Source organism: Furipterus horrens, unplaced genomic scaffold (genome assembly GCF_987537825.1).
Source record: "Furipterus horrens unplaced genomic scaffold, mFurHor1.1.pri manual_scaffold_17, whole genome shotgun sequence".
Classification (NCBI taxonomy): Eukaryota; Metazoa; Chordata; class Mammalia; order Chiroptera; family Furipteridae; genus Furipterus; species Furipterus horrens.
In genome coordinates, this window is record NW_028327187.1 from 112,003,509 (window position 1) to 112,027,502 (window position 23,994).

The window sequence follows — 23,994 nt, forward strand, 5'->3', positions numbered from 1 at the left end:
GTTCTGCCAATTGAGTCCTCCTGGCTGGATTCTTTTCCCAGCAGCTCTGCTTGTCAGGAGTCAGTACCGACCTACATCTTTGTCTGCCCTGGAGACTTTGAGTATCACTAAGTAACTACCAGGACTTGGCTGGTGGATTTTCCTAGCGTCAGATACTGATTTATAGCCATCTGTTACTAATCAGAAATTTTGGGTGAGAGATTCTGGTTATTGATTGTGATTATATGATTTCATAGGTTTTAGCTGACAGTCTGTTAGCCAGACAAAAGCAGAAGAGGACTCAGAACTGGATAGAAGTCAAATGGAAGGAGTTGAGGTGGAGGAAAAGATGAAAATATAATTATTCTTTCTTCCCCACCAAGTTTAGAATGAGTTAAGAAGTGGACTCTGAGGAGTTGGCCAGATGGGGATCTAAATCTCATCCTTATTGCCAGTAGGATCTGGATAAGGGCACATGACTTCTATCTGAGACCTCTGAGGCTTCTTAATACTTCCCCCACTTCATTAAACATATATAGTCATAGGTGTCCTTGTCAGAGGCAGGCTTATTACCTCATAGCAGAAAAAGAGATAGAAGTAAGGATAGGAATAGGAATAGATATAGCCATAGAGAGAGTACAGCCTAGAATTTTTTGAGCTGAGCACATTCAGTTTCTTGAATTTCCCTCACCAACCAGATCCCATCCTTCCCTCTTCCCTCTGTCCCAAGGGATGAGTGAAGAGGGGTAGGGAGCAGCCCGCTGTTGCCTCATGGGGACATTAGGGAGAGGTCTAGACACTCTGCCAATATTCCCTGCATTTTCTTCTATCAACCTGTTGTATTTGATACTTAGCAGTGACTGCCCCACTCTGGGAAGGAGAAGAGAAATGTATCAGTGGGGACCTCCTCCCACCAAACCTAACTTTTGCTTGTTGGGATGCATTTTACCCTCAGAAGTATCTGAAATGAGTACTGAGAGTGTTTTCACTAACTTAACACCAAGGCATATTTGTATTCTAGGCTGCTCATTCTCTCTTTATCCTATTTCCTTATCAGATTATTCCCAACCATGTTGAAAGTTGTGTGAAAAGCCCAAGTGGCGGCATAAAAATATCTAAATATTAAAACATCCCATATTTGAACACTAAACTCTCCCATTATTAAATTACTGAGAAGAAATCTAAAGCCCCTGATCTAAACCTCTTGCCTTTATACACCACATCAAACTAAATTAAAATTAAAACTTACATTCTCAGTAAAATCTCAAAACATACTGACCAAGTTGTAACTCTGCTTTGCTTGGGTAGAACATGGATTTTCTTTTTCTTAATAAGTACCATATTCGGCACTTGTGCAGCCTCTTTGTATACTTAATTTATTTAGATCAGTTGGTGTAGTAAGTTTGGGGACTTGGAGGCTGATCAAGGAGGAGACAGGTTCTTGAAAGGTGGCAGATACTAGTTTTAGTTCGGTGATGCTTAGACAGGGTTGCATGTGAAGGGACTTCCCTCACAGTTGGAGACCTTTCAGAGCCAGTGGCTTACAGCCACCACCCAGAAAAGGAACCAGGAAAGGGACCTCCACGGGAGTCAGGGAAATTGGACAGGGGGCTTACCTATCTGACTGATGTTGTTCAGCAACAAGGTAGAGGGTCTCTGGGTCAGAGAGCTCCAAAGGGCAACAGCAGTTTGGGGTCTTTTATAGCTGTAGGGTTTGTTATTTATTGTTAGCAGATGCTGGATGCTGTTTCACAGGGTATACAAAGTAGGTAGGCTCAAAAATGGTTAAAAATATGTTAATTTGGAATATGTTTAAAGCAATCCCATATGCAAGAATTCGAGTTGGGCTCCAGCAGGCTTTGGGCTAAAGATCCCAGCATGCTGTAAAGAAATAAACAACATGGGGGCCATTTTTGTCTAAAACACAGAGCCTATCTCTGACTCATTTATGTAATAGTTGGACAGGAAACGTTCCATTCATTTACTTCTTCCATTGCTTTAATGGACAGGTCTAGAATTCCTGATAGTATGAGATACTTTTCAGTGTTGACCAAGACCCACTCTTCCCTTTTCTTTTGGCACATCCTTTGGGATCAGAATGTTAGGCAGCAGTAGATGTGAGATCAGCTCTCCAACTCCGCCACTTTGCAGATGAGAATGCTGTGGCCCAACTGGGCAAAAAGTCTTCCCAAAGGTCAGAAAGCTCACTGTGCAATGAACTTAGACCCGCACTCAGGTTTTCTAATTTTGCCCCATTTTATTTGCACAGTACCACTAATCATACCATTCAACTCCTGTACTTAAACATGCTAGTGTTTCTTTCTCTAATTTGGGAATGTTATAGCTCATTTTCATGGAAGGAAGCTTCAGAACAAACCTTTCTTTCTCTCTACATCAGAAGGGTACCTTCATGTCTATACAAGCAGACACCCTAACCATGTCACAATGTTCTGCAAATGATTACATAGACAAAGCCCTGTGCCATAATAAATTTCCCCTTAATCATATCTATACAAAGTTATCAGTCACAGAGCTCTATGAAATCGTATCTTTGCCAAATAGTTTCTCATCTCAGTGTACTTTTCTTGCAAGAATTCATAGAAGCATCCTAGTAAATACCAAATGTAACTAATAGAAATTTAAAAGATTATAAGGCCCTATGAAGATTATTCTAACATTGGTTAATAGATTCGCTGACTCAAACTTGGGACACATTACCCATACACGGGTGATAAGGGAAGGCTCCCTGTTGGCATATTTGGGGGCCATTTGTGGTTTTATTGTACTGTTTCTTTTGCAGGATTGTGGATGGATTGGTCATATAAGAGACAAGCATTTGTTCTTGCACTGTTTTCTCTTTTTTGTTTGTTTGTTTGTTTGTTTGTTTTGTTTTGTTTTAACTTAGAATGTATGTAAGCCAATTTCAGTCAAGAATGCTGGCTCAAAGCATGAAGAAATCAAAGTCCAGTTTCACAACTTGCATGTCTATGGTTAAATTTCAGGACTGTGAAATTCCTTTTCCCTTTAGTTCTTCTCTTCTTACTACCCCTCCCCTAAAAAAAGGTGAGAAGGCGAGGGACCGGAGTGTTGCTCTTGATGAAAGTGCTGCTTGAAAAGGAGGCTGTAGAGACTGGACTGTGGGATACTTCGGCTATGTCCAAAATTCTTGGTTAGCTGGACAGTTTGATGCTCAAGATTTTTCACAGTCATTATTGGTTGACAGAAGTTAAAAATGTTGTCTGGCCCTCTCTAACTCTCACCCTATACAGAGCCATTGGCACTTTGCCTAAGAGTTTCTTGATTTCTCTTTGTGTAGCACTTCATGTATATGTCAAAATATGATTACAGAATTTTAATCCTTCCCACGATACCTTTGGCAGTGGGAACAGAAACTAATCTCTCCAACTCCTTATCAGAATTCTGTAAAATAACCAAGAATTCAGAAATCAGAGTGCTTTGGAATGGGGACAGAAGCCGTCACTTTGTTAAAGAGCATCAGCTATTCTAAGCAATGAGAGCTGCAAATTTGCTTTAAATAATGTGGCAAACCAACTTTTCATTTCCTCAAAGCCTTAAGATCTCCAGGAGAAAGAGGAAGGTATGGTTCTTCATGCAGTGGCCGAAGGAGTGTGGTCGTGAGTTTCTTGAGTGTATGTGAAGGTGTAAGTGATGGAGAGAATGAGTCTGTGCTGATGGATTTTCTCTCAGTGCAAAGCCCAGCAGACCATGAGGGTGGGATAGTGGTGGGAGGAAGATAAGGATATTGGGAAGCCCTGTGGGAGATATATAATAGTAGATGATGACAAGAACTCCTTATGGAGTAGATCTTCCTCTCTTAGTTGGGGTTCCTGAGCTAATTACTGAAGTTTTCTCCATTGAGGTGCTTCCTTGGGATTGACAGAAATAGAACCTACCTGAAATAGACCCAAATGTATATGCAAACTTAAAAGAGAAGACCAAGTCAGCTGAAAGAACTGGTTGACCATTCATAAAAAGAAAGCAGTTTAGCTCGACCTCACACCTCACAGTAAAATAGGTTTGAGATAGGTCAAATAATTAAATGTTTAAAATGTTGAACTGGAAAAATATAGGAAAATATTTAATTTCATCTTTGGGTAGGAAAAGACTTTCTAAGTTTAAAGGCATTGGAAGGAAAAGATTAATTGATCTGACCCATGTCAGAACTGCCATCAATGAAATTAAAGGCCAAAAACAAACTGGGGGTGGGGGTGGGGGCAGGCATGGTTATAACAGATATTATTAAAGGCTAATAGCCTTACTTTATTTTTTAAAAACCCACATCTCATATAAATTGATAAGAGAAACACCAAAACCCTTGACCCCCTCCCCCCAATTATCTGCTCCCTCTCAGAGTCATACTTCACAGAAAATTTGTCTGCACGCATTATCTCCACTGCCCTACCCCCTCAATGTTCTCAACGCGACATCCATCCCATCAATGCACTCTGTCACCTCTGACTTCCATGGGGCCAAACCCAGAGGTCTTTTTCCCCCCTTACAACTCTTCCTTTCCGTGGATCAAATGCTTCCTCCTTCTTGTGTCCTCAGATGCTCCTTATTCCTCAGTTTCTTTTTTTTTTTTTCAGATTTAATGTGTTTTATTGATTAAAATATTACATTTGTGCCAATTTCCCTTCCCTCTGCTCCCCTCCACCCGGTGGCCCCCCTCCCTCCAGTTGTCCCCCCCTTTTAGATTATGTCCATTAGTTGTGCATACAGTTCCTCCCAACCTCTCTCCGTCTATTCCATTCCCTCCTACCATGATCCCCAATTCCTATATCATCTCCCTCCCTCTCCCCACTCCCCCTCCCTGTTGACCTCCCCCCAATATGCTTCCCGTACCCACAGTTCCTTTTCCACTCTCGTTGCCTGTTTAGTTTGCCTTTGTTTCATCTCCCTAGCTTCTGTTTTTTTAAACCAGTCCCTTTAACATCTCATATAACAGTGGTTTGGATCTAATGAACTCTTTCAGTTTTATTTTGTCCTGGAAACACTTTCTCTGTCCTTCTATTCTGAATGACAATTTCGCTGGATAGAGTATTCGTGGTTGTAGGTTTTGGATTTTCATTACTTTGAATATTTCTTGCCAGTCCCTTCTTGCCTGTAGGGTCTCCCTTGAGAAGTCAGCTGATAGTCTAATTGGGACCCCTTTGTACATAATTCTTTTCTTCTCTCTTGCTGCTTTTAAGATTCTCTCTTTATCTTTAATTTTTGACATTTTGATTATAATGTGTCTTGGAGTGGTTCTCCCTGGGTCCAGTCTCTTGGGAACTCTCCTTGCTTCCTGGACCTGCAAGTCTATTCCCTTCCCCAAGTCTGGGAAGTTCTCCTTTATTATATTTTCGCTCAATTTTTCAAGTTCTAGTTCATCTTCCTCACTCTCTGGCAAACCAATGAGTCTTATGTTGGGCCTTTTATAGCTGTCCCAGAGGTTTCTGATCCTCTCATTGTTGCTTCCCATTTCCTCTCTCTGCATTGGTTGACTGCTTGTTCCTTCTCCATATTCCGGTTTGTTGAAATGAACTCTGGATTTTTTTCCCTCACCATCTGTCTCGTATGCGGTTTTGTTCCTTTCGTTATGAATGTTTTTCGCTTCTTTCTTATCTTTTTCCTGCTCTTTTGTGAATTCTGTAAGCCACCTGATAACAATGGCCCAGAACTGAGCCTCTGACAGGTTTCTTATCTGTTCATCTGTCAGGTTCTCTATCTGCTGTCTGGTGAGTTGTGCCACCGGGATTTCTATAGTTGTCTGCCTCATTTTGACAGATGCGTTTTGTTTTCTTGGGCCGGCTATAGGGGGCAGTGCCTGTGTACGCGTCACAAGTCAGCGACCGGCGCCTGTCTGCGACCTATTTCGCAGCCCTGTGGTGCTTTCTTTCTTTGGGGGCGGGGGTCCAAGATGGATTCACACAGTTATTCAGCTAGGAGACCGGGATCCGTCCTCCCGCCCCCCTGGGCCTCACTGTTCAAGGCGATGCGGTGGCTGCTTTCCCCAGCGCCGGGGTCGCGCACCGCCAGGGGCTTGGCCACCGGGATTCCTCGCCGGGGTCGCGCACTGCCAGGGGCCCGACCGCAGCCAGGATTTCTTGCCGCCCCGCCGCGGTCTCAGGTGTGATCGCAAACAGCGCTGCCCTCTTTAACTCTTACCTGCCCAAATGGCACCGCTGGTTTATAACTTCATATGTTGGGCTTCCGTGTAGTTTTATTTTCTGGAATTTCTAGTTATCCTTTGTTTTGAAGTAGTTGTATTCCTCTCTAGTTGTAGAGGGAGACCTAGCGTGTCCGTCTAAGCCTCCATCTTGGCCGGAAGTCCCTCAGTTTCTTTTCTTAGGTAGGTACCTTTTCTTCTGCCACACCTCTAAAATGCTCAAGTCGCCTGGATCTCAGTCCTGAGTCCTCTGTCATTGAATATCATCTCCCCAGGTGACCTCATTCATCCTGTGAATTTAGATGTCATCGATAGTCTGATAACTCCCGCATTTATATTCACAGTAATCACTGAGCTCTGTGTAGCTTCCTACTTGACATCTCCATTTGCATGGTTCCCAGCCATGTCAGATTTAAAATAGCAAAAGTTAAAAGTCTTCTTTCCTCCCACCCCCACCTGTCTTGACAACAAACAAATAAAAACTCGTTTCCCTTTCAGTGTTCTCCATCTTAATGAATGAATGGCATCATCACTCACTGCTCAAATTTGAAACATGGTGGTCATTCTTTTTTTTTTTTTTTTTAACAGTCAACAAAATTTAATATGGCCTCATGTGCCCTGAAGGAGGTGGTGCCTGATTTGGAGGGGTGATTGCTATGTCCAGATAATCTCCTATCTGAAACTTCTGCGACTGCAGGGTCATGGAATCGTCAGTCCCCTTTCTCCCAGACATTGTGCTGCCAATCTCCTTTACTCGATAGCCAGGTCTTTTAATATCCGTAAAAACAATTGCAAAATTGAAGTGTGTGCCCTTCTTCCTAGCTTCTGGGTAGACTTCTTTTACTAAACTAGTCAGTTCTTTCAAGGTGGCATCCATCCAGGTGTAGATCTGCAGCTCGCTGGACGGCACGTTCCCGTGAGAGAACTCATCCATGCGGCGGTGGTGCCCGTTGGTGGTGGTGAAAACGCGCAGCAGCAGAGGGCACGTCTTCTCCCGGTCGATTGTCTTCTCCGGCTCCTTAATCTCCTCCTGGGTGACACACGCGACTCTACCGCCATCTTCCTCCTGTGGCCCACGGGATGCTGGCTCTGATGGTGGTCATTCTTATTCCTTCTCCACCCTCACCCACATCCAGTCTATTAGCAAAATCTCTCTATTTCCAAAGTGGATTTTAAATCTATCTACCTCTCTCCTATCCCTGCCCGACCCTGGCCAGGGCCACTGCAGCAGCCTCTTCAGGGGGCTCCTGTCTCCTATTTTTACTCCCTTCCAGTTCTCCACTAGTAGTAGCTCAGGACATTTCTTTAAGATGAAAATTGGATCAATGTGTCCTCATTATACTTTAAACAAATCCCAAATACCGTACTCTGGCCTGTGCCTGACTGGGTCTTTCCTAATTCTCTGACTCATACCCTTGAATCCAGCACCTTCTTTGTATCCGTATCACTCAGTTTCCAAATCCTCCAAGCTCTTTATTGCCTCCAGGCCTTTTCACATGCTGTGCTCCTTTGTCTGCCCAGAAACTTCGTCCCCCCACCTCTGACCTCTTCTCATTCAAGGCCTTTTATCCTCCTCATTTTATTTTCTCTCTCTGTACTCTATTCCTTTTATACCCTGTATAATTTTATGGTTAATTTGTTGTCTTCCTCACTATAAACTCCACGAAGACTGAGCAGATCTTTTATTCACCAATATACCTATCCAATGACCAGCACACTACAGACTCTCTATCAGTATTTTGCAAATGAAGGAGCTAATCAATAGTGAGTAAAAACTTAAATACATTAATAAGCAAATAGTTTATAAAAAGGGGAATACAGGTACCCTAATTAATATATATGAAGCACCTACAGTAGTGACTATTAGATACTACCCCCTTAATATATTTAGTTTCCTTATATTAATAATATTTAATAGGATTTTGTAAATTAAAAATAATATTGTCACCTAAACTGATAGCCTGCTTTTTAAATTAGCTAAGATTTTTAAAAATTACATGGTTAACACTTTGAGGAAACGGGTACTTTTTACAGGTAGTTATCAAGTGATTTGACAAAAAACAATTTGGATGAAAGCAAGTCAGTATAACAATTGACTAAAATGATTTTTTTGTTCAAAAACAAATACTGCTAGACATTGATTGTTCAAACGTTGCTATTTGTACTATGGAGATGGTGACTTTAAACTTATTTTTTCAGGTTAGGCTTTTTCCTTATGCTTTTCTTTTTGTCAATTTTTTTTTTTTGGATTCTCAGGTATTTTTCTTTACTTTTTTTTCAGCAATTAATTTTTTCTATGTTTGTGGCAAGTATATACTGGAAAAAATTTAAATGGGCAACAACAGGGGATTTGTTGGAATGAGTTAAGTTTCTAACAATGGGGGGTTAGATGGGGAAAAACAAAACATAGAGCACATAATGAGTTGAAAAACTGCCCTGTGGTGTAGCAATATGACCGAGTCTAGAAAAACCAATGACTAGCAGTAGACATCTTCAGCAAAACTGCTGTTTAGTCACATGATCATGTTGACCAGTTTGCTTTTAGCCACATTGTGTTTAGCTAGAAAACCTACAGATATATCAAGAGCCCTTAAAATGTCTAGACTTTTAGACCTAAAATTTCATCGTAAAGAAAAAAAGAATAGATATGTGGTCAAAGATATATGTGCAAAAATATTCCTCAAAAGTTAGCAACCATGTAAAAGAAAAAAACATTAAAAGTAATGTTCAACATTAGGGGAGTGATCCGAACATGAGTGTGAGTGACTGGAAGTAGAAACACTATTTCTCTTATTGGATATTGAAGATTCACATTTGTTATCATCCTTACTTAGAATAATATTCTTAAGTACCATATGGTAAAATTGAAAATATGAGTGCCTTTCCTGAAAAATCATTAAATCATAAAGAGTCTTTGAAATAGTTCTCAAAAAAGAAATGTAACATAATTTATTACAGCTCTGACATGTGACAAATTACTGCCGCTTGCTTTTAGGGAAGGCCAGCATAGTGGCAAAATCAGCAGCATTCTGGGATAAATGGGTGGTAGTTAACTGAAAGGAACAGTGGCAAAATGAAAGATATTTCCTTTGCCACGCTGACACATTGCAACCAATGTAGCATGCTCTGGGAAGATGTTTGTAAGCTGCATGCCTTCCATGTGGAAGTGATTTCATCTCCTAATAAAAAACACATTTACAGATAAAAACAGAGGAAGGAAGCCAACTTGACAAGGGTATCAAGCGGGAAGTATTTGAAGGATATAAGGTGAAGGTGGTTGGGGTTTGGAAGGAAGTGGTAGTGTAGACCCTGTTTGGTCTTGGTTGTTTTGCAGTCAGTATTGGAGTGGTGTCTTTGGCTCATTAATGGTATAATTTTGACATAGTTATGGAGAAAGAGAGATAAGCCTTGTTTGAATTTGGTAGCACTCCTGTTGTTGATTAGCCAAAATTTACCCTTAACCTCTTACGAAGATTCACATTACTTACCTTCTAGATGCTTGGCCTACTTGGTATTTGAACTGTAGGATTTTAAGCCATTAGGCTTTTGAAATATAGACTAAAGCCTTTAAAGATAGGTCTTCTAAACACTTTTAACAGAGAATTATGAAATGAGAAGAAACAAAAACAAGGAATAGCTTTGGTTTTTAGTACCTGTGCTGGCACTATTAATCAGTACCAAAACAGAAAAAAGGATAAGGAAAATTTCACTGATGGAACTGAAGGACACTAGTTCTGTTCACGCTGAAACATCTGTAGGGAAATGTTTTATTTTAGATTGTAATGGGCCAATTTATTTTAATCCTGTGGAAATAGGTACATAGCTAAATGTTTTTACAAAAAAAGAATGATTTTTTAAATTAAATTCTCCTTCTATTTTGAGGGCATATTAATAGTTTAATACTACTCATAAAAATAAACAAAACAGCCCTGACCAGTATGCCTCACTTCATTGGAATGTCGTCCTGTAAAACTGAAAGGTAATAGGTTCGATTCCTGCTCAGGGCACATGCCTAGGTTGTGGGTTCGTCCCCGGTTGGAGTGCGTACTAGAGGCAACCAATTGATGTTTCTCTTTCCTTCTCCTCGCTTGAAAATCAGTAAGCATGTCCTTGGGTGAGGATAAAAATAAAATCAACAAAACAGAACACAAAACAATGTGCATACTGGCAATATTTCTTTTTTTTTTTGGCAATATTTCTTTATGGTTGTAAATCAGCAGTGTGTAATAGAAAAATGAAACCCACGTTTGCTTAAAGTCTATTTGAGGCTGGTGTTATCATCCTTGAGTGAAACAAATATAATTTATGTTTGCTATTTCAACAGAGTTACTATAGAAGATAAAAAAATTTTTTTTAAATCTACCTGCTTTCAAAAACTATGTGTATGTGTATATATGTGCACACGGCTGTACACATGCATAGGAACAACTTCCAAATTGAGTTTTATCTCGTTATGGATTAACAGAAATAGAATAATATAATTTTAGGTTTGGGGTAGTTGATTATTCAAGATGTGTGTTTTATTGAAACCTTCAATGATCTAATTTTCATGATAGAAAGGGTATTAGAACCAGAACTCTATTTTAGGCTATAGATTTGGTAAAAAAACAAACACCTTCAAAAGGAATTTAAATTTTTCCTTTAGACCTTTTTTTTTTAATTTAATTTTTTGGTTTTTCAATTACAGTTGTCCCGTTTCTCCCCCACTGTTCTCCCCCACCCAGTCCACCCCTTCTCCCACAATCATATCCCTCCCCGTTTTCTATGTCCATGAGTCATTTATACACGTTCCTTTAGCCCTTTTAATGCTATAAGACAACAGGGTATATTTAGTGGCTTTATAATGTTATAGCATCTCTCATTGGTTTCTGTTTTAGTTTTTATAAACGAATACATACGTACAGAATTCTGCGTGTGTTTTGTGCGCACACACATATCTATGCAGTTGCAGTCTTGGAGAGAAAATACAAATTAGGTGGATAAGCTAGACAGGAATGGAAAAAAAGAGCTAGCCCAGAGGGCAAGATTGATGACTGAGTTTAAGGGCAAGAATAGAGTGAACTGATCAGCAGCTCCCCACAGCATTAGTTACCCTCCATCACATCACCATCTCACTTTTCTGTAGCTTTAGTCTGAGAAATCAGAAGGGAATTTAAAAAATGAAAACATGTAGGAAAACATTAATTTTCTCATTCAGAATTTCAGAATCAGAGATAGACTTCAGTATCAGTGAGTCTCAACATGAGATTTTCAGATGAGTGAAGTAAGCCCAGAAGAACAAAAGTGTTTTGCTAGTAGCAAGAAAAGCAATCCTAGCACCAAAGACTCCTGGTTTCCAGTTCAAGGTTATTTTATGTTACATTCTGGAAGAACATGAGTAAACATTAAACTAAGAACCTCTTTGTGATTAATCCCTTTGCTGTAGACAGGGATGCTGCATTTGCTGTTGAGGGAGAGGTTAGGAAAGGCTTAAACCAAACAAGGGGTTCTTTTTCGGGAAGAGAGCAACATATTGCCCAGATAGAGGAGTCATTTGATATTATGTGACGTTTACCCTTGATCTTTTTAGAGGTAATTTTAGAAGTCTTCATTAGACAAAACCAGATTCTTTCCATATGGTGCCTTATATACCTCATGATTCTAGAGAATCAGCTCCTGTGTCCTGCTGGTGCTGCCTTTGTGTTATGTATGTTTCAAGTTCTTCAGACTGATTGTGAATCTTTGGCCTCAGGCTTCACTTGATGCCACAGGTCTTTCTGGTTTCACTTACATCTGCACAAGGGAATTTGCTTTTCCTGTCTTTGAAGCTATATTGATGCAGCTTGACCTTCTAAGCCATATAAAACAACCTACCAGACCATTTAAAGCCCAAAGCTTCAGTACATGAAACATTCATAGGAAAGGGAACAATCTTCCGATAGCATTATTTATAATTCTCTATTCCAAAATTAATGTACAGATGTAAATTTTGACCATACCAAATCACCCTTCTTGAAAAAGAGGCATTTTGCTACATGCAGGTAAAAGTATTGATGAATATCCTATGTAGAAATAATTTTTGTTATACCTGCGATTTTCTATTAGGAAACAGTCAAGAAATGTTTATTGAATACGTACTATGTGATAGGCACAGTGGGTTGGCCCTGGGTGAAAAAGACAGATATGTCCATGTTTTTGTGGAGTTTACATAATCTCTGCACAATGATGCCTTTATTGAGGAGAAAATAATTCTGGGTTCTGGATTCTCTCTTTTGGTCTATTTACATGTTCATGCTTTTAATAAATGTAAGCTTTTATTAAAATATAACATATATACAAAAAAGTATACAAATCAAGTATACCACTCGAAGCATTTTCATCAGGTTAACACAGCCATGAAATCAGAAGCCAGGTCAAGAAACAACATAATTATTGAAAAAATTAATCAAGACAAAAATTACATGTGTATGATTTCCCTTATATAAAATTCAATAAAATGCACTCAGTGGTTGCTGGGGGATTGGAGGGTAAGGAAGCATGGGATAGGGAATTGCAAAGAGGAATGGGAAAACTTTTGAGACTGATGCATATGCTTATTATCTTGATTGATGTTTTCAGACTTATATATGTCAAAAAGTATCAAATTGTACACTTTCAAATAGTCCATTTATTGTCTATCAATGATATCTTTTAAAAGTTATAATTTTTTTTAATTGGGAAAATTAATTTGGGGGATATTTCCTCAGAAGGGACATGAAGCCTTCTGGTGTGATTGTGTTCTATGGCTTGATATAAATATATAGGCAGCCCTGGCTGCTGTGGCTCAGTGGATTGACCGTCGGCCTGCGAGCCAAGTGTCACTGGTTCGATTCCCAGTCAGGGCACATGACTAGGTTGCACGTCGGGTCCCCAGTTGGGGGCGCGAGTGAGAGACAACCATACAGTGAGTGATGTTTCTCTCACTCTCTCCTTTCCACTATGTCTAAAAATAAATAAATAAATTAATTAATTAATTAAAAAAAAAGATTCATGTACATGTCTTTAGGTGAACATTTCTATTGGGGATACACTTTCGATTCTTGTATGTGTCCTGACCAGGGATCAAACCCACAACCTTGGTGTATTGAGACACCACTCTAACCAACTGGACTACCCAGCCAGGGCTTCAAAGATACACTTCTGAGTTAGAATGCTGGGTCACAGACTATGCATGTATTTATCTGTACTACATACTGCCAAGCAGGTTTCTAAAATGTTTATGCCAATTTACAGTCTCACTAGCAGTGTATGAAAGTTCCAGTTACTCTGTATCCTTGCCAGATTTGGCATTATGTGTTTTTTCATTTTTGTGTGTATTTTGTTTAAAAAACTAGGACAGAACCACTTGGGCTTTGTGATAAACAATGAGGTATCATCAAATTTATAGCAATAGTGTTAATCCCTTGCATTTTGATCCATGCCAGTGATTCAGAATGGTATCATATTGAATTACAAACTCTACTTAAGTGTTGACAGAATCAAGCCACCATGTACAATGGAAAATCATGTAAAAGTGTGTGTTTCTTACATTTGGAGTCAAGGCTTATTCAAGCCAACAGTGGTAGACTACCTTTTTTTTTTTTGCAAGAGGGCCAAGTTAAACACTTGTTTGTACCTTGTGTTTCAAAATACACATGGCTTTATTGAGCCCTGGGGAAGAAACATACATTTGGATGAGAAAAAACCTGCCATATCAAGTGGAATACTAGAAGTGAGAAATTTGGAGCAACTATTGGCCAGAAAACTATTAACATCGTATCATATTTGAGAAATGGCTGTTGGGAGACAGCTGCCATCCTGAAATATTATAACTTGTCAGCCATATTGTAAATTTAGGAGGGCTAACTTTTAGACATAGACCCTTAAAAGGAGGCTGTCATGGCAAACTATCCAGTCCCTGGCCTCCCAGCCCTGCTTTAACAGTACTTTCCAAAGGAGGAATTATCCATATAATTGATTCAGGCCCCAGGTCCATCCAGAAGGGCCCAGCTGAAGTAAAGAAGAACCTTATCCTTGGAAAGACACTGATCGTTTCCCCTTTCTTTTCAGTCCAAGATTTACACTCGCACACCAACCTTATATCTGGACTTCAAACTGGACCAAGGGGCGAAGCATTCCCAGCCTGTTCCTAAAGGTATGGTGGGTTCTGGAGTTCAGTGAACATTTCAGGAAAGAGACAAAAAATCAAAAAAACGAAAAAAACAATGGGCCACTTTCTTTGGAATGTGCTTGATTCTGAACCTCAGCACAAAGTTCTATGAACTCAATTTAGGTTTTAGTATGTTTAAACTAGCCTATATTGATGGGGCCTTTCAAGTTAACGAAAATCACAGAATGTCAGGGCAAGACCATCTGGGCCACCCCCTTCATTTTACAGGTATGGACACTAAGGCCCAACAATTAGCTAAGTGTCAAAGCCATGTAAAAAGCTTGCTGGACAAGGCAGGAATTTTACCCACATCTCCTAACTTCCTGACCACTGTTTAGTTACAGTGTTCCTGCTCTTGTGACTTATGAACAAGTGCATCCTTGATTGAGATACATGCACCTCTTGATAAAGGTATTGCTATGAAAGATTTACCTTTAGGGTGACACTTCAATCCAAAGAATAATTAGAAAACTCCTAATCACTTATTTATTTTAAAAAATTGTTACACCTGAAGTCATTAGGTAGCAACCACAGACCCATTATTTTCTTCTGTGGTTTTTTCATTCTGGCTAGTTTTAAGTACAGAAGAAATATTTAATTAATTCACTTAAACATATGCCTACTCTTATACATAATTTTTATAACCATAAATGTGGTAGGCCACATGCTTTAACTTTTTCCTTTTCCTTTTGAGTTTGCAGTCCTGCAGTCCCGCAGTCCCTTTTTGTCCCTTTTCAGTCCATAGCAGTACCTCCTCTATGTATCCCAGATCTAAGTGTGTTCCTCAATTAGATCTTGCTGTGTTTTTCTCCACACTTATATTTGTACACTGACATATACATGCATGTAAATATACAGATATGCGGGGTTATTTTCTCATTGTTTTATTAAAATGGAATTGCATTATAAATACATTTTTGCATCTTGCTTTTTTGATCAAACTATACCTCACAGAAATTTTTCCCAATCTACTCATGTGGCTCTCTTAAATGGCGGTATTCTATGCCATGGGTTGACTGCAATGCATTTAGCTATTTCTTATCAGTGGGCACTCCCTTTGTTCCTAGCACTTGCCTACTGCACACTGGTCTGCCATGCACATCCCTGTACTCATGTCCTTCCATATAGGGACTTACTTTGATGTGGCAGGTTTCCAGGGCTGGTCACAAGGTATATACACATTTAATTTTAAAAAAGTATTCTCAGGTCATAGTCCAAAAGGCAGTCACACTTTTCATCAGGCTTGTATGAGTTTCTCCATGCCCCCCAACCCCCAACGCTGTATATGGTTCATGTCAATTTTTGCTCTACAGTTAGCCACCCCTATATAGCCTCATGAGAGAATGTGTATCTGTCAGTTAACAAAGCTTTACTTCTGTATTATTTTGTCACTATAAATTTTAAACTGTAGATTTGTTTCCAAAAACATTTTTGGAAGGAAACAAAAGCAAGTAACTTAGAAATATACATTTATTGTTGAGTCACTGCAAACCCACTTTAAACAAATCTTTTATAAACCCAGCTATGAAGCAGAAGAACCTCATTTTCTAAGACATTACTTCTAGTTATAGTATTCTCTCTCTCTCTCTCTCTCTCTCTCTCTTTCTCTCTCTCTCTCTCTCTCACACACACACACGCACATTCATATTTGCATTAGGTGACAAACCCAAAGTTTGAGGCTCCTCTGTCCAGTACCAGATAAACAGTTCAGACCTTATAACACATTTTACAGACATGATAGTTCTGGCTGCCTGGGATCAGACATATTGGTTGGTAAAACTATTCTGTATAAGTTCTATTATCAAGTCACTTAAGCCAAGGTCACCCTTTGTCTTTTTTTAAACTACCTTTCCATTTGCATGCAATACCTTTTTCCATCCCTTTACTTTTAGTCTGTGTGTATCTTTCATTCTGAGGTGGGTCTCTGTGTCCAGGTCAAATTCCATTATAAAATCTAAGGCCTGTCTAAATCAATTTTATTTGGATGTTTTGCTTCATCAAATGTTTTGTTTATAATATTTTGATTGTTTTGCTACTCATGGTAAGTGGACTTGACATGGATATCTGAGTTATGTTTGGATTTTGGCATAAGCTTTGCAATCTAATGTTGACCTCATTGTTTCATAACCAAATGAATGGGCTAGAAATAGAGGCATACATTGCTACCATCCCATTCCTGATACCAGGAAAATATACATTTGCCAAGGGATGTCCAGTTAAGGGAGGCTGAAAACATTTCTCTGAATCAGACTAAATATTTTTTTCTGAATTTCTTCCCATAAATAGTATTGGAATCAATTTTTACCATGTCTTTATTTCCTTCGGTCAAGACACATTTCTGTGGGGCTGTGCTAATCTTGCAGAAAACAGATGTTACATGCAGTGATGATTTTGGAAGGCAGTTAATGTCAGGAATGGGGCTGCATGGTGCATCACTTACAAATAATCCAATTTGTCAAGTCTCTGACAGTACCAGATTCTTTTCACATTGGCCACACGTTTTTCATGTTATTTCTTGGCTAACATAAAAGTAAGTAGTTTCTTTCTCTCTCTGTCTTTCTTTTTTTTTTTTGCAGTGACTTTTACCATCTCTTGCTAAGCAATCTGAATTTCCTTGCTGTAGAGTGATGTACAGATAACACTGTTATCATTCACTAAGAAGGACATAAATCTGTATTTCTAGGAAAATACTAATCTTTTCTAAGAAATTTGTGGCTTCTGGTCCTCATGTCCCCTTTGTCTTCTGACTACATCAAGCTTTGGCCGTCAACAGCCACTCTCTGTTTTCCCCATCTCCCTTCATAGGACCTCTGCTACTAGGTTTTCAAAAACATGATCTGGAATGTTTAAAAAATTTTTTTTGATGTATGAAAAAGTTAATTTTATAAGCCTCTTTTATATCCCTTAATTTTAACTTTACAGCATATGTATATATATGCCAATCAACAAAATTTCTTTAGAAAATATATAGCCTACCCCTCTGTGATAAGCAGAATAATGGCTCCACCAACATATCCATGCCCTAATCCCTGGAACTTGTCAGTACATTACATTATGTGATAAAGGGGATACATTAAGGATCTTGAGATGGGGAGGTTAGCCTAGATAATCAGGTGGACCCAATATAATCATAAAGATCTATGTAAATGAAAGAAGGAGATGAGAATCAGAGAGAGAGAGAGAGAGAGAGAGAGAGAGAGAAACATAACAATGGAAATAGAGGTAAGAGTGATGCAATTGCTAGTTTTGAAATGGAAGGAGACCACTAGCCAAAATATAGATGTAGCCTGTAGTAGCTAGAAAAGGCAAGGAAGTAAACTCTCCCCTAAAGCTTCAAGAAGGATCACTGGCCCAGCCAGTGATTTTAATTTTGTTCAGTATACACAATACATGATTTAATTTATGGGCAGTTTTTGCAAAGCTGTTTATCTACCTGTAGTACATTAGAATATTGACTCATGGGAACTACTTCCGGGCAAGAGGGAGGCCTAGACAGACACACTGCATCTCCATCCACAACTAAGAAGGAACACAACTACTTCAAAACTAGAGACAACCAGAAGTTCCAGAAAACCAAGCTGCATGGAAGTCCAACAAACAAAGATATAAAGAGAAATACTCATCCAGACAGTTAGGAGGGGCGGAGCCGGGGCAGAGAGGAAGCAGTGTGGCAGGGGCAGCAGCGGTGGCAATGGCAGGCTGGCAGAAAGCACAGTCATCACATTTTAAAAAGTAGGGAGAGACACCTGGAGAGCTCTCCCAGCACCAGACATGACCCAGCACAGCTCACGTTTCCAGCACCAGGGAAAATAAAGCCTCATTGCTTCTGACTGTGCAAACCAGTGGACATTGGGGTGGAGGAAGAAACTGCCAGTCTCTCTCAGTAGAGTCTGCTTGTTTAAAGGGCCCCCATAATCCTACAACATCCATAGACCCAAACACTCTGGGAATGACAGCCAGGGCAACAGTTAGGGAGGCACCAGTCCCATACAGAAGTGGGAGAAGTGCCTGGAAAAGGGGTGAGTGCTGAGCAAGCCACATTGCTCCCTTTCAGACCCCTCCCCCACATACAGCACCACAATGTGGTGAAACAGGTCCGCCTGTACTGATGAATACCTAAAGCTCTGCCCCTTACAATGTAACAGGTGTGACAGCTCTACCTAAAACACAGAGGCAAACAAATACAGGAGCCTGTCAAGATGAGGAGACAGAGAAGTATGGTCCCAAAGAGGAAATGGATCAAGATTCCAGTGGGAGAACTAAGCAATGAGGAGATAGCCAACCTAACAGATGCAGAGTTCAAAATACTGGTGATAAAGATGCTCATAGGCTTGACAGACATGCTTAAGTACGGCAGACACATAAGGGAAGAAGTGAAGGCTATGCTAAATGAAATGAAGAAAAATCCGCACAAAACCAATGGTGAAGGGAAGGAAAGTGGGGTTCAAATCAATGATTTGGAATATGAGGAAGAAAAAAACAGTCAACCAGTACAAAATGAGGAAATAAGAATTGATAAAAATAAGGAGAGGCTTAGGAACCTCTGGGACAACTTTAAACATGCCAATATCCAGATCATACGGGTGCCAGAAGGAGAAGAGGAAGAGCAAGAAATCGAAAGCTTATGTGAAAAAATAATGAAGGAAAACTTCCCAAATTTTGTGAAGGAAATAGACATACAAGTCCAGGAAGCATAGAGAGTCCCAAATAAGCTAGACCCAAAGAGGACCACACCAAGTCACATTATAATTAAAATGCCAAAGGTTAAAGATAAAGAGAAAATCTTAAGGGCAACAAGGAAAAAATGGAGAGTTGCCTACAAAGGGATGCCTATAAGACTCTCAGCTTTCTCAAAAGAAACTTTATAGGCAAGAAGGGACTGGCAAGAAGTATTCAATGTGATGAAAAGCAAGGACCTACAACCAAGATTACTCTGTCCAGTGAAGCTATCATTTAGAATGGAAGGGCTGATAAAGTGCTTCCCAGAAAAGGTAAAGATAAAGGAGTTCATCATCACTAAGCCATTATTACATGAAATGTCCAAGGGACTTATTTAAGAAAAAGAGCATCAGAACGATGAACATTAAAATGATAACAAACTAACAACTATCAACAACTGAATCTAAAAGATACAAACAAAACCCAAATAAGCAAAGCAGAATAGGAACAGAATCATAGGTATGGGGGTCATTTGGAGGGTTATCAGCTGTGAAGGGGAAGGGGGAGAAATGGGGAAATGGTGCAGGGATTAAGAAGCATAATTGGCTGGTACAAAATAGACAGGAGGAAGTTAAGAACAATATAGGAAAGGGTGAAGCCAAAGAGTGTATATGCATGACCCATGGACATGAACTAAGGGGGTGGGATTGCAGAAGGGAAGTGGGTACTGGGTAGAGGGGAGCAAAGGGGAAAAAATAGGGACTACTGTAACAACATAATCAATAAAATATACTTAAAAAAAGAATATTGAGTCACAATTCCTCTCATACTTTAGAATATACTTGTAACAGTTATAGATGTTAATCAATAAACCCTCAGAGCAGTGATGAATATGAGCCAGAGCCTGAAATGTAAAATTCCTTTGGATGGGTTGTCTGTCTTTTTCATATTGATTTATAGGAGCTCTTTATATATTATGAATTCTAGTCATTGTCAGTTATTTGTATTAACATAGCTCCTCTCTTTTGACTGTTTTCCACTCTTCTATATTATTATATTTTGTATATTATAATAAAACATCCTTTAAATGTATCAATCTATTTCTTAATGCTTAGTGCTTTCTGTGGCTTCTTTAATAATCATTCCCTAACCCAAAATCATGAAAATGTTCTCTATTATTGATACTTTCTTGTATTGCCTTTTCTTTCAATATATCTATGCCTGGAATTGACTTCCATGTATGGGGAAGTCTGATTGCATTTTTTAAAACTGGTTTTGAAAAAAACAAAACAAAACAAAACAAAAAGGTAAAAATCTCTGATGAGGAATAATCATGAACACTTTCAGGAGCTCACAGTTCACTGAATCATCTTGTACTAGTAATAATAATCATACCTAACATTTATTAAGTGCCTGTTTGCCAGAAATTAATATAAGATCTTCCCCTGTACTAATATCTGCAATGCTCACAATATCATGAAGCAAGGACTGTGATTATCTCATTTGTCAGGTGAGGACACTGAGATAAGAAGAGGTTAAGTAACTTACTCAAGGTCAACTAGCTAGTGAGTATTGGGGCTGAGTTTTCTAACCCATACAGTTTGACTTTTACTAACTCTCTTAAGCACTAAGGTCCAGACAAATTAATGGAACTTTACTGACCAATAACCCATTGGTAGTACCTTGAGTATATTAGTAAATAAACCCAAAAGTTTGCAGCTAGGTTATAAAAATGACTGTTTTTGAAAATTTTAAATAAGTAATCTCACCAGTTTGAAGATTGTATTCTGTTTTTCTGACATATCATCTTTAAGAGAATTAATCTTTAATTTACTCATACATTAAGAGTCCGTGTAAAGTAAGAAATGATTCTAAGAATTGAAACACATTTTAATTTTGGCAAGCGTGTTTTTCATATTTAAAGATCTTTTTGTCTTAAAACCAATCAGATGTCTAAATATGTACTCCTATGATAATGTTAGGGGTGTTTATGACATTCTCTGCTTATTTCAGGTTTTTATTGTTTTCTGAAGCTTTAGTTAACCCTTAAAATTCTATTTCAGTTCTTAATTGTCTTATCACATTGGCTTCAATCTAAGTTCAAACACCTAAAAAAATAGTTTCTATTTTACAGCCCTAAATATAATTTTATTACTATAATTACATATTTGAATTACTTTCAGAATTTTTCTCAGCAATTAAAAACCAACTGTGAACCCTATATATTTGAAGAGGAGAAAAGGTCTGTTCAAATAAAATCAAGAAATAATAATAACGTGTATTATTTTCATTTAAAATGATCATATTCAATTCTTGTTGCTGAGAAAAACTTCAATGTAGACAGTTTCTAAGGAACAGGATAAGCTTCTAGGAGATCCTAATACATTTTTTCTTGCTATTTTATTAGCAAGAAAATAATCCAAGGAATTTTCTGCCAGAGGGCTAGGCTTCATTCTGGGCACTAGAAGCCTGTCTTCTGAGAGTTTACATTCCAAAGAGCTTATGCTGCTAATACAGTTCTCATTCAAAATGTTAAATTTCCTTTGTTTCTAAGGTTTTCCATTAGTTTCTAATGTAATGAATGTTCAGCATTATCAATGTGGACAAAACCATGTTTATAATATAGGATTTTCAGAGACAGCTTATAATGTTATGCCCATGACATATAAATACAGAGCATATGACCATTAAATATGTGATCATTCTTAAATGTTTCAAACACATTCTGAGTATATTTTACTCTGAAAAGTCAGTTGTCTCAAATGTCTTTGTATGGGTGACATTCTATGCAATATCGATGAGTATTATTATTGATGTCACACACCATATTTAGTAAAATGGTAATTTTCTCATTTTCTTTTGATGGAATTTCCACAAGTTCCTATAATAACCTATCTCTTCCAGATGGCAGAACTACAAAGTGGAAACCTCTCTCTTGCTATTTATGTTTAGTTATAAGACAGGCATTGAGTGCCTGTGCTTGGCCAGCTTGAGATCTTATAAGTTACAGTTGCTATATGATCAGAAAGCCCACCATATTGTCACCAATTCTAGGCTGCATTGGTTGTTGGGACACAGACAGTACCCTAAGTGCAACAAGGTTCTTGAAGAGGACAGCAAGGATCTGTTCCCTATATTTGGGGAAAGAGTTACCCTTCTGAGCTTTGCTTAATGTTATGTGCAGTCTGCAAGGAGACCAGTTGGCTTGGAGTTGAAAGGAGCATGCTGGGGAGCATGAGGTCAGCTCTGTAGTGATGTCCCTTCTCTGGCATAGGTCACAGCTTATCAGAAGTGTAGATGACAGACATTGCAACCTTGTGGATTGCATAAAGTTAGAGGAAAGAAGGAAGGAGCTAGGAAAGGGAACTGACATTTGTTAAGTGCCTTCTAAGTACAGGTATTGTGTAGATAAGGTGAAAAACATATAACACGTGTATTTATGTATACATGTATATGCAGATATACAGTACCACTTGATCATCACAACAGTCCTATGTTGTACATATTATTTCCCTATTTTACACACCAAACAGGCTCAAAGAGGTTAAGAGTCTGGTCCTAGAGCGTCATTTGCTGCTTTATAAACCCACTCTTTCTGCCTATGATCATATGGTTTTGTTGCTGTTTTATAGTTACTTAGTTGTTTTGTTTTCCACAGTACCACAAGGCCTCTTTAAGGTTCGCTGCCGCCCCATCCTCCCCTCTTTCCTGGAGGGGTTTGCTGGGTTAGAATTAAATAAGGAGGTAGGGACTTCCGGCCAAGATGGAGGCTTAGACGGACACGCTAGGTCTCCCTCTACAACTAGAGAGGAATACAACTACTTCAAAACAAAGGATAACTAGAAATTCCAGAAAATAAAACTACACGGAAGCCCAACATATGAAGTTATAAACCAGCGGCGCCCTTTGGGCAGGTAAGAGTGAAAGGGGGCGGCGCTGTTTGCGGTCGCACCTGGGACAGCGGCGGGGAGAACAATCCCAGCAGCAGGGAGAACAATCCCGGCTGCGGTCGAACCCCGGCAGCTTGCGACCCCAACGCTGGGGAAAGCAGCCACCGCATCGCCTTGAACAGTGAGGCCCAGGGGGGCGGGAGGACGGATCCCGGTCTCCTAGCAGAATAACTGTGTGAATCCATCTTGGACCCCCGCCCCCAAAGAAAGCGCCACAGGGCTGCGAAATAGGTCGCGGACAGGCACCGGTCGCTGGCTTGTGACGACAAAGCACCACAGCACAGCAAGAAAGGCTGCCGAATGGCGCCGGTCGCTGGGTCATTACGAGTACACAGGCACTGCCCCCTACAGCCGGCCCAAGAAAACAAAACGCATCTGTCAAAATGAGGCAGACAACTATAGAAATCCCGGTGGCACAGCTCACCAGGCAGCAGATGGAGAACCTGACAGATGAACAGATAAGAAACCTGTCAGAGGCTCAGTTCTGGGCCATTGTTATCAGGTGGCTTACAGAATTCACAAAAGATCTGGAAAAAGATGAGAAAGAAGCGAAAAACACTCATAACGAAAGGAACAAAACCACATACGAGACAGATGGTGAGGAAAAAAAATCCAGAGTTCATTTCAACAAACTGGAATATGGAGAAGGAATAAGCAGTCAACCAATGCAGCGAGAGGAAATGGGAAGCAACTATGAGAGGATCAGAAACCTCTGGGACAGCTATAAAAGGCCCAACATAAGAATCATTGGTTTGCCAGAGAGCGAGGAAGATGAACTAGAACTTGAAAAATTGAGTGAAAATATAATAAAGGAGAACTTCCCAGACTTGGGGAAGGAAATAGACTTACAGGTCCAGGAAGCACAGAGAGTTCCAAAAAAACTGGACCCAGGGAGAACCACTCCAAGACACATTATAATCAAAATGTCAAAAATTAAAGATAAAGAGAGAATCTTAAAAGCAGCAAGAGAGAAGAAAAGAATTATGTACAAAGGGGTCCCAATTAGACTATCAGCTGACTTCTCAAGGGAGACCCTGCAGGCAAGAAGGGACTGGCAAGAAATATTCAAA

The 23,994-nt window shown here is 39.4% G+C and overlaps 1 protein-coding gene and 1 pseudogene across 3 annotated transcripts in view; one reads left to right on the forward strand and one right to left on the reverse strand.

Annotated features, from left to right (window-relative positions):
• PIR (pirin) overlaps nt 1-23,994 on the forward strand; it is an 89,800-nt gene that overhangs the window by 39,417 nt on the left and 26,389 nt on the right. For all 3 annotated transcript variants that reach the window (XM_090263892.1, XM_090263891.1, XM_090263893.1), the window contains one exon: nt 14,216-14,300. In XM_090263892.1, the coding sequence (XP_090120018.1) occupies nt 14,216-14,300 (85 nt within the window). The remainder of the gene's footprint in view (nt 1-14,215; nt 14,301-23,994) is intronic.
• On the reverse strand, nt 6,728-7,216 carry LOC149991849 (histone deacetylase complex subunit SAP18 pseudogene; annotated as a pseudogene).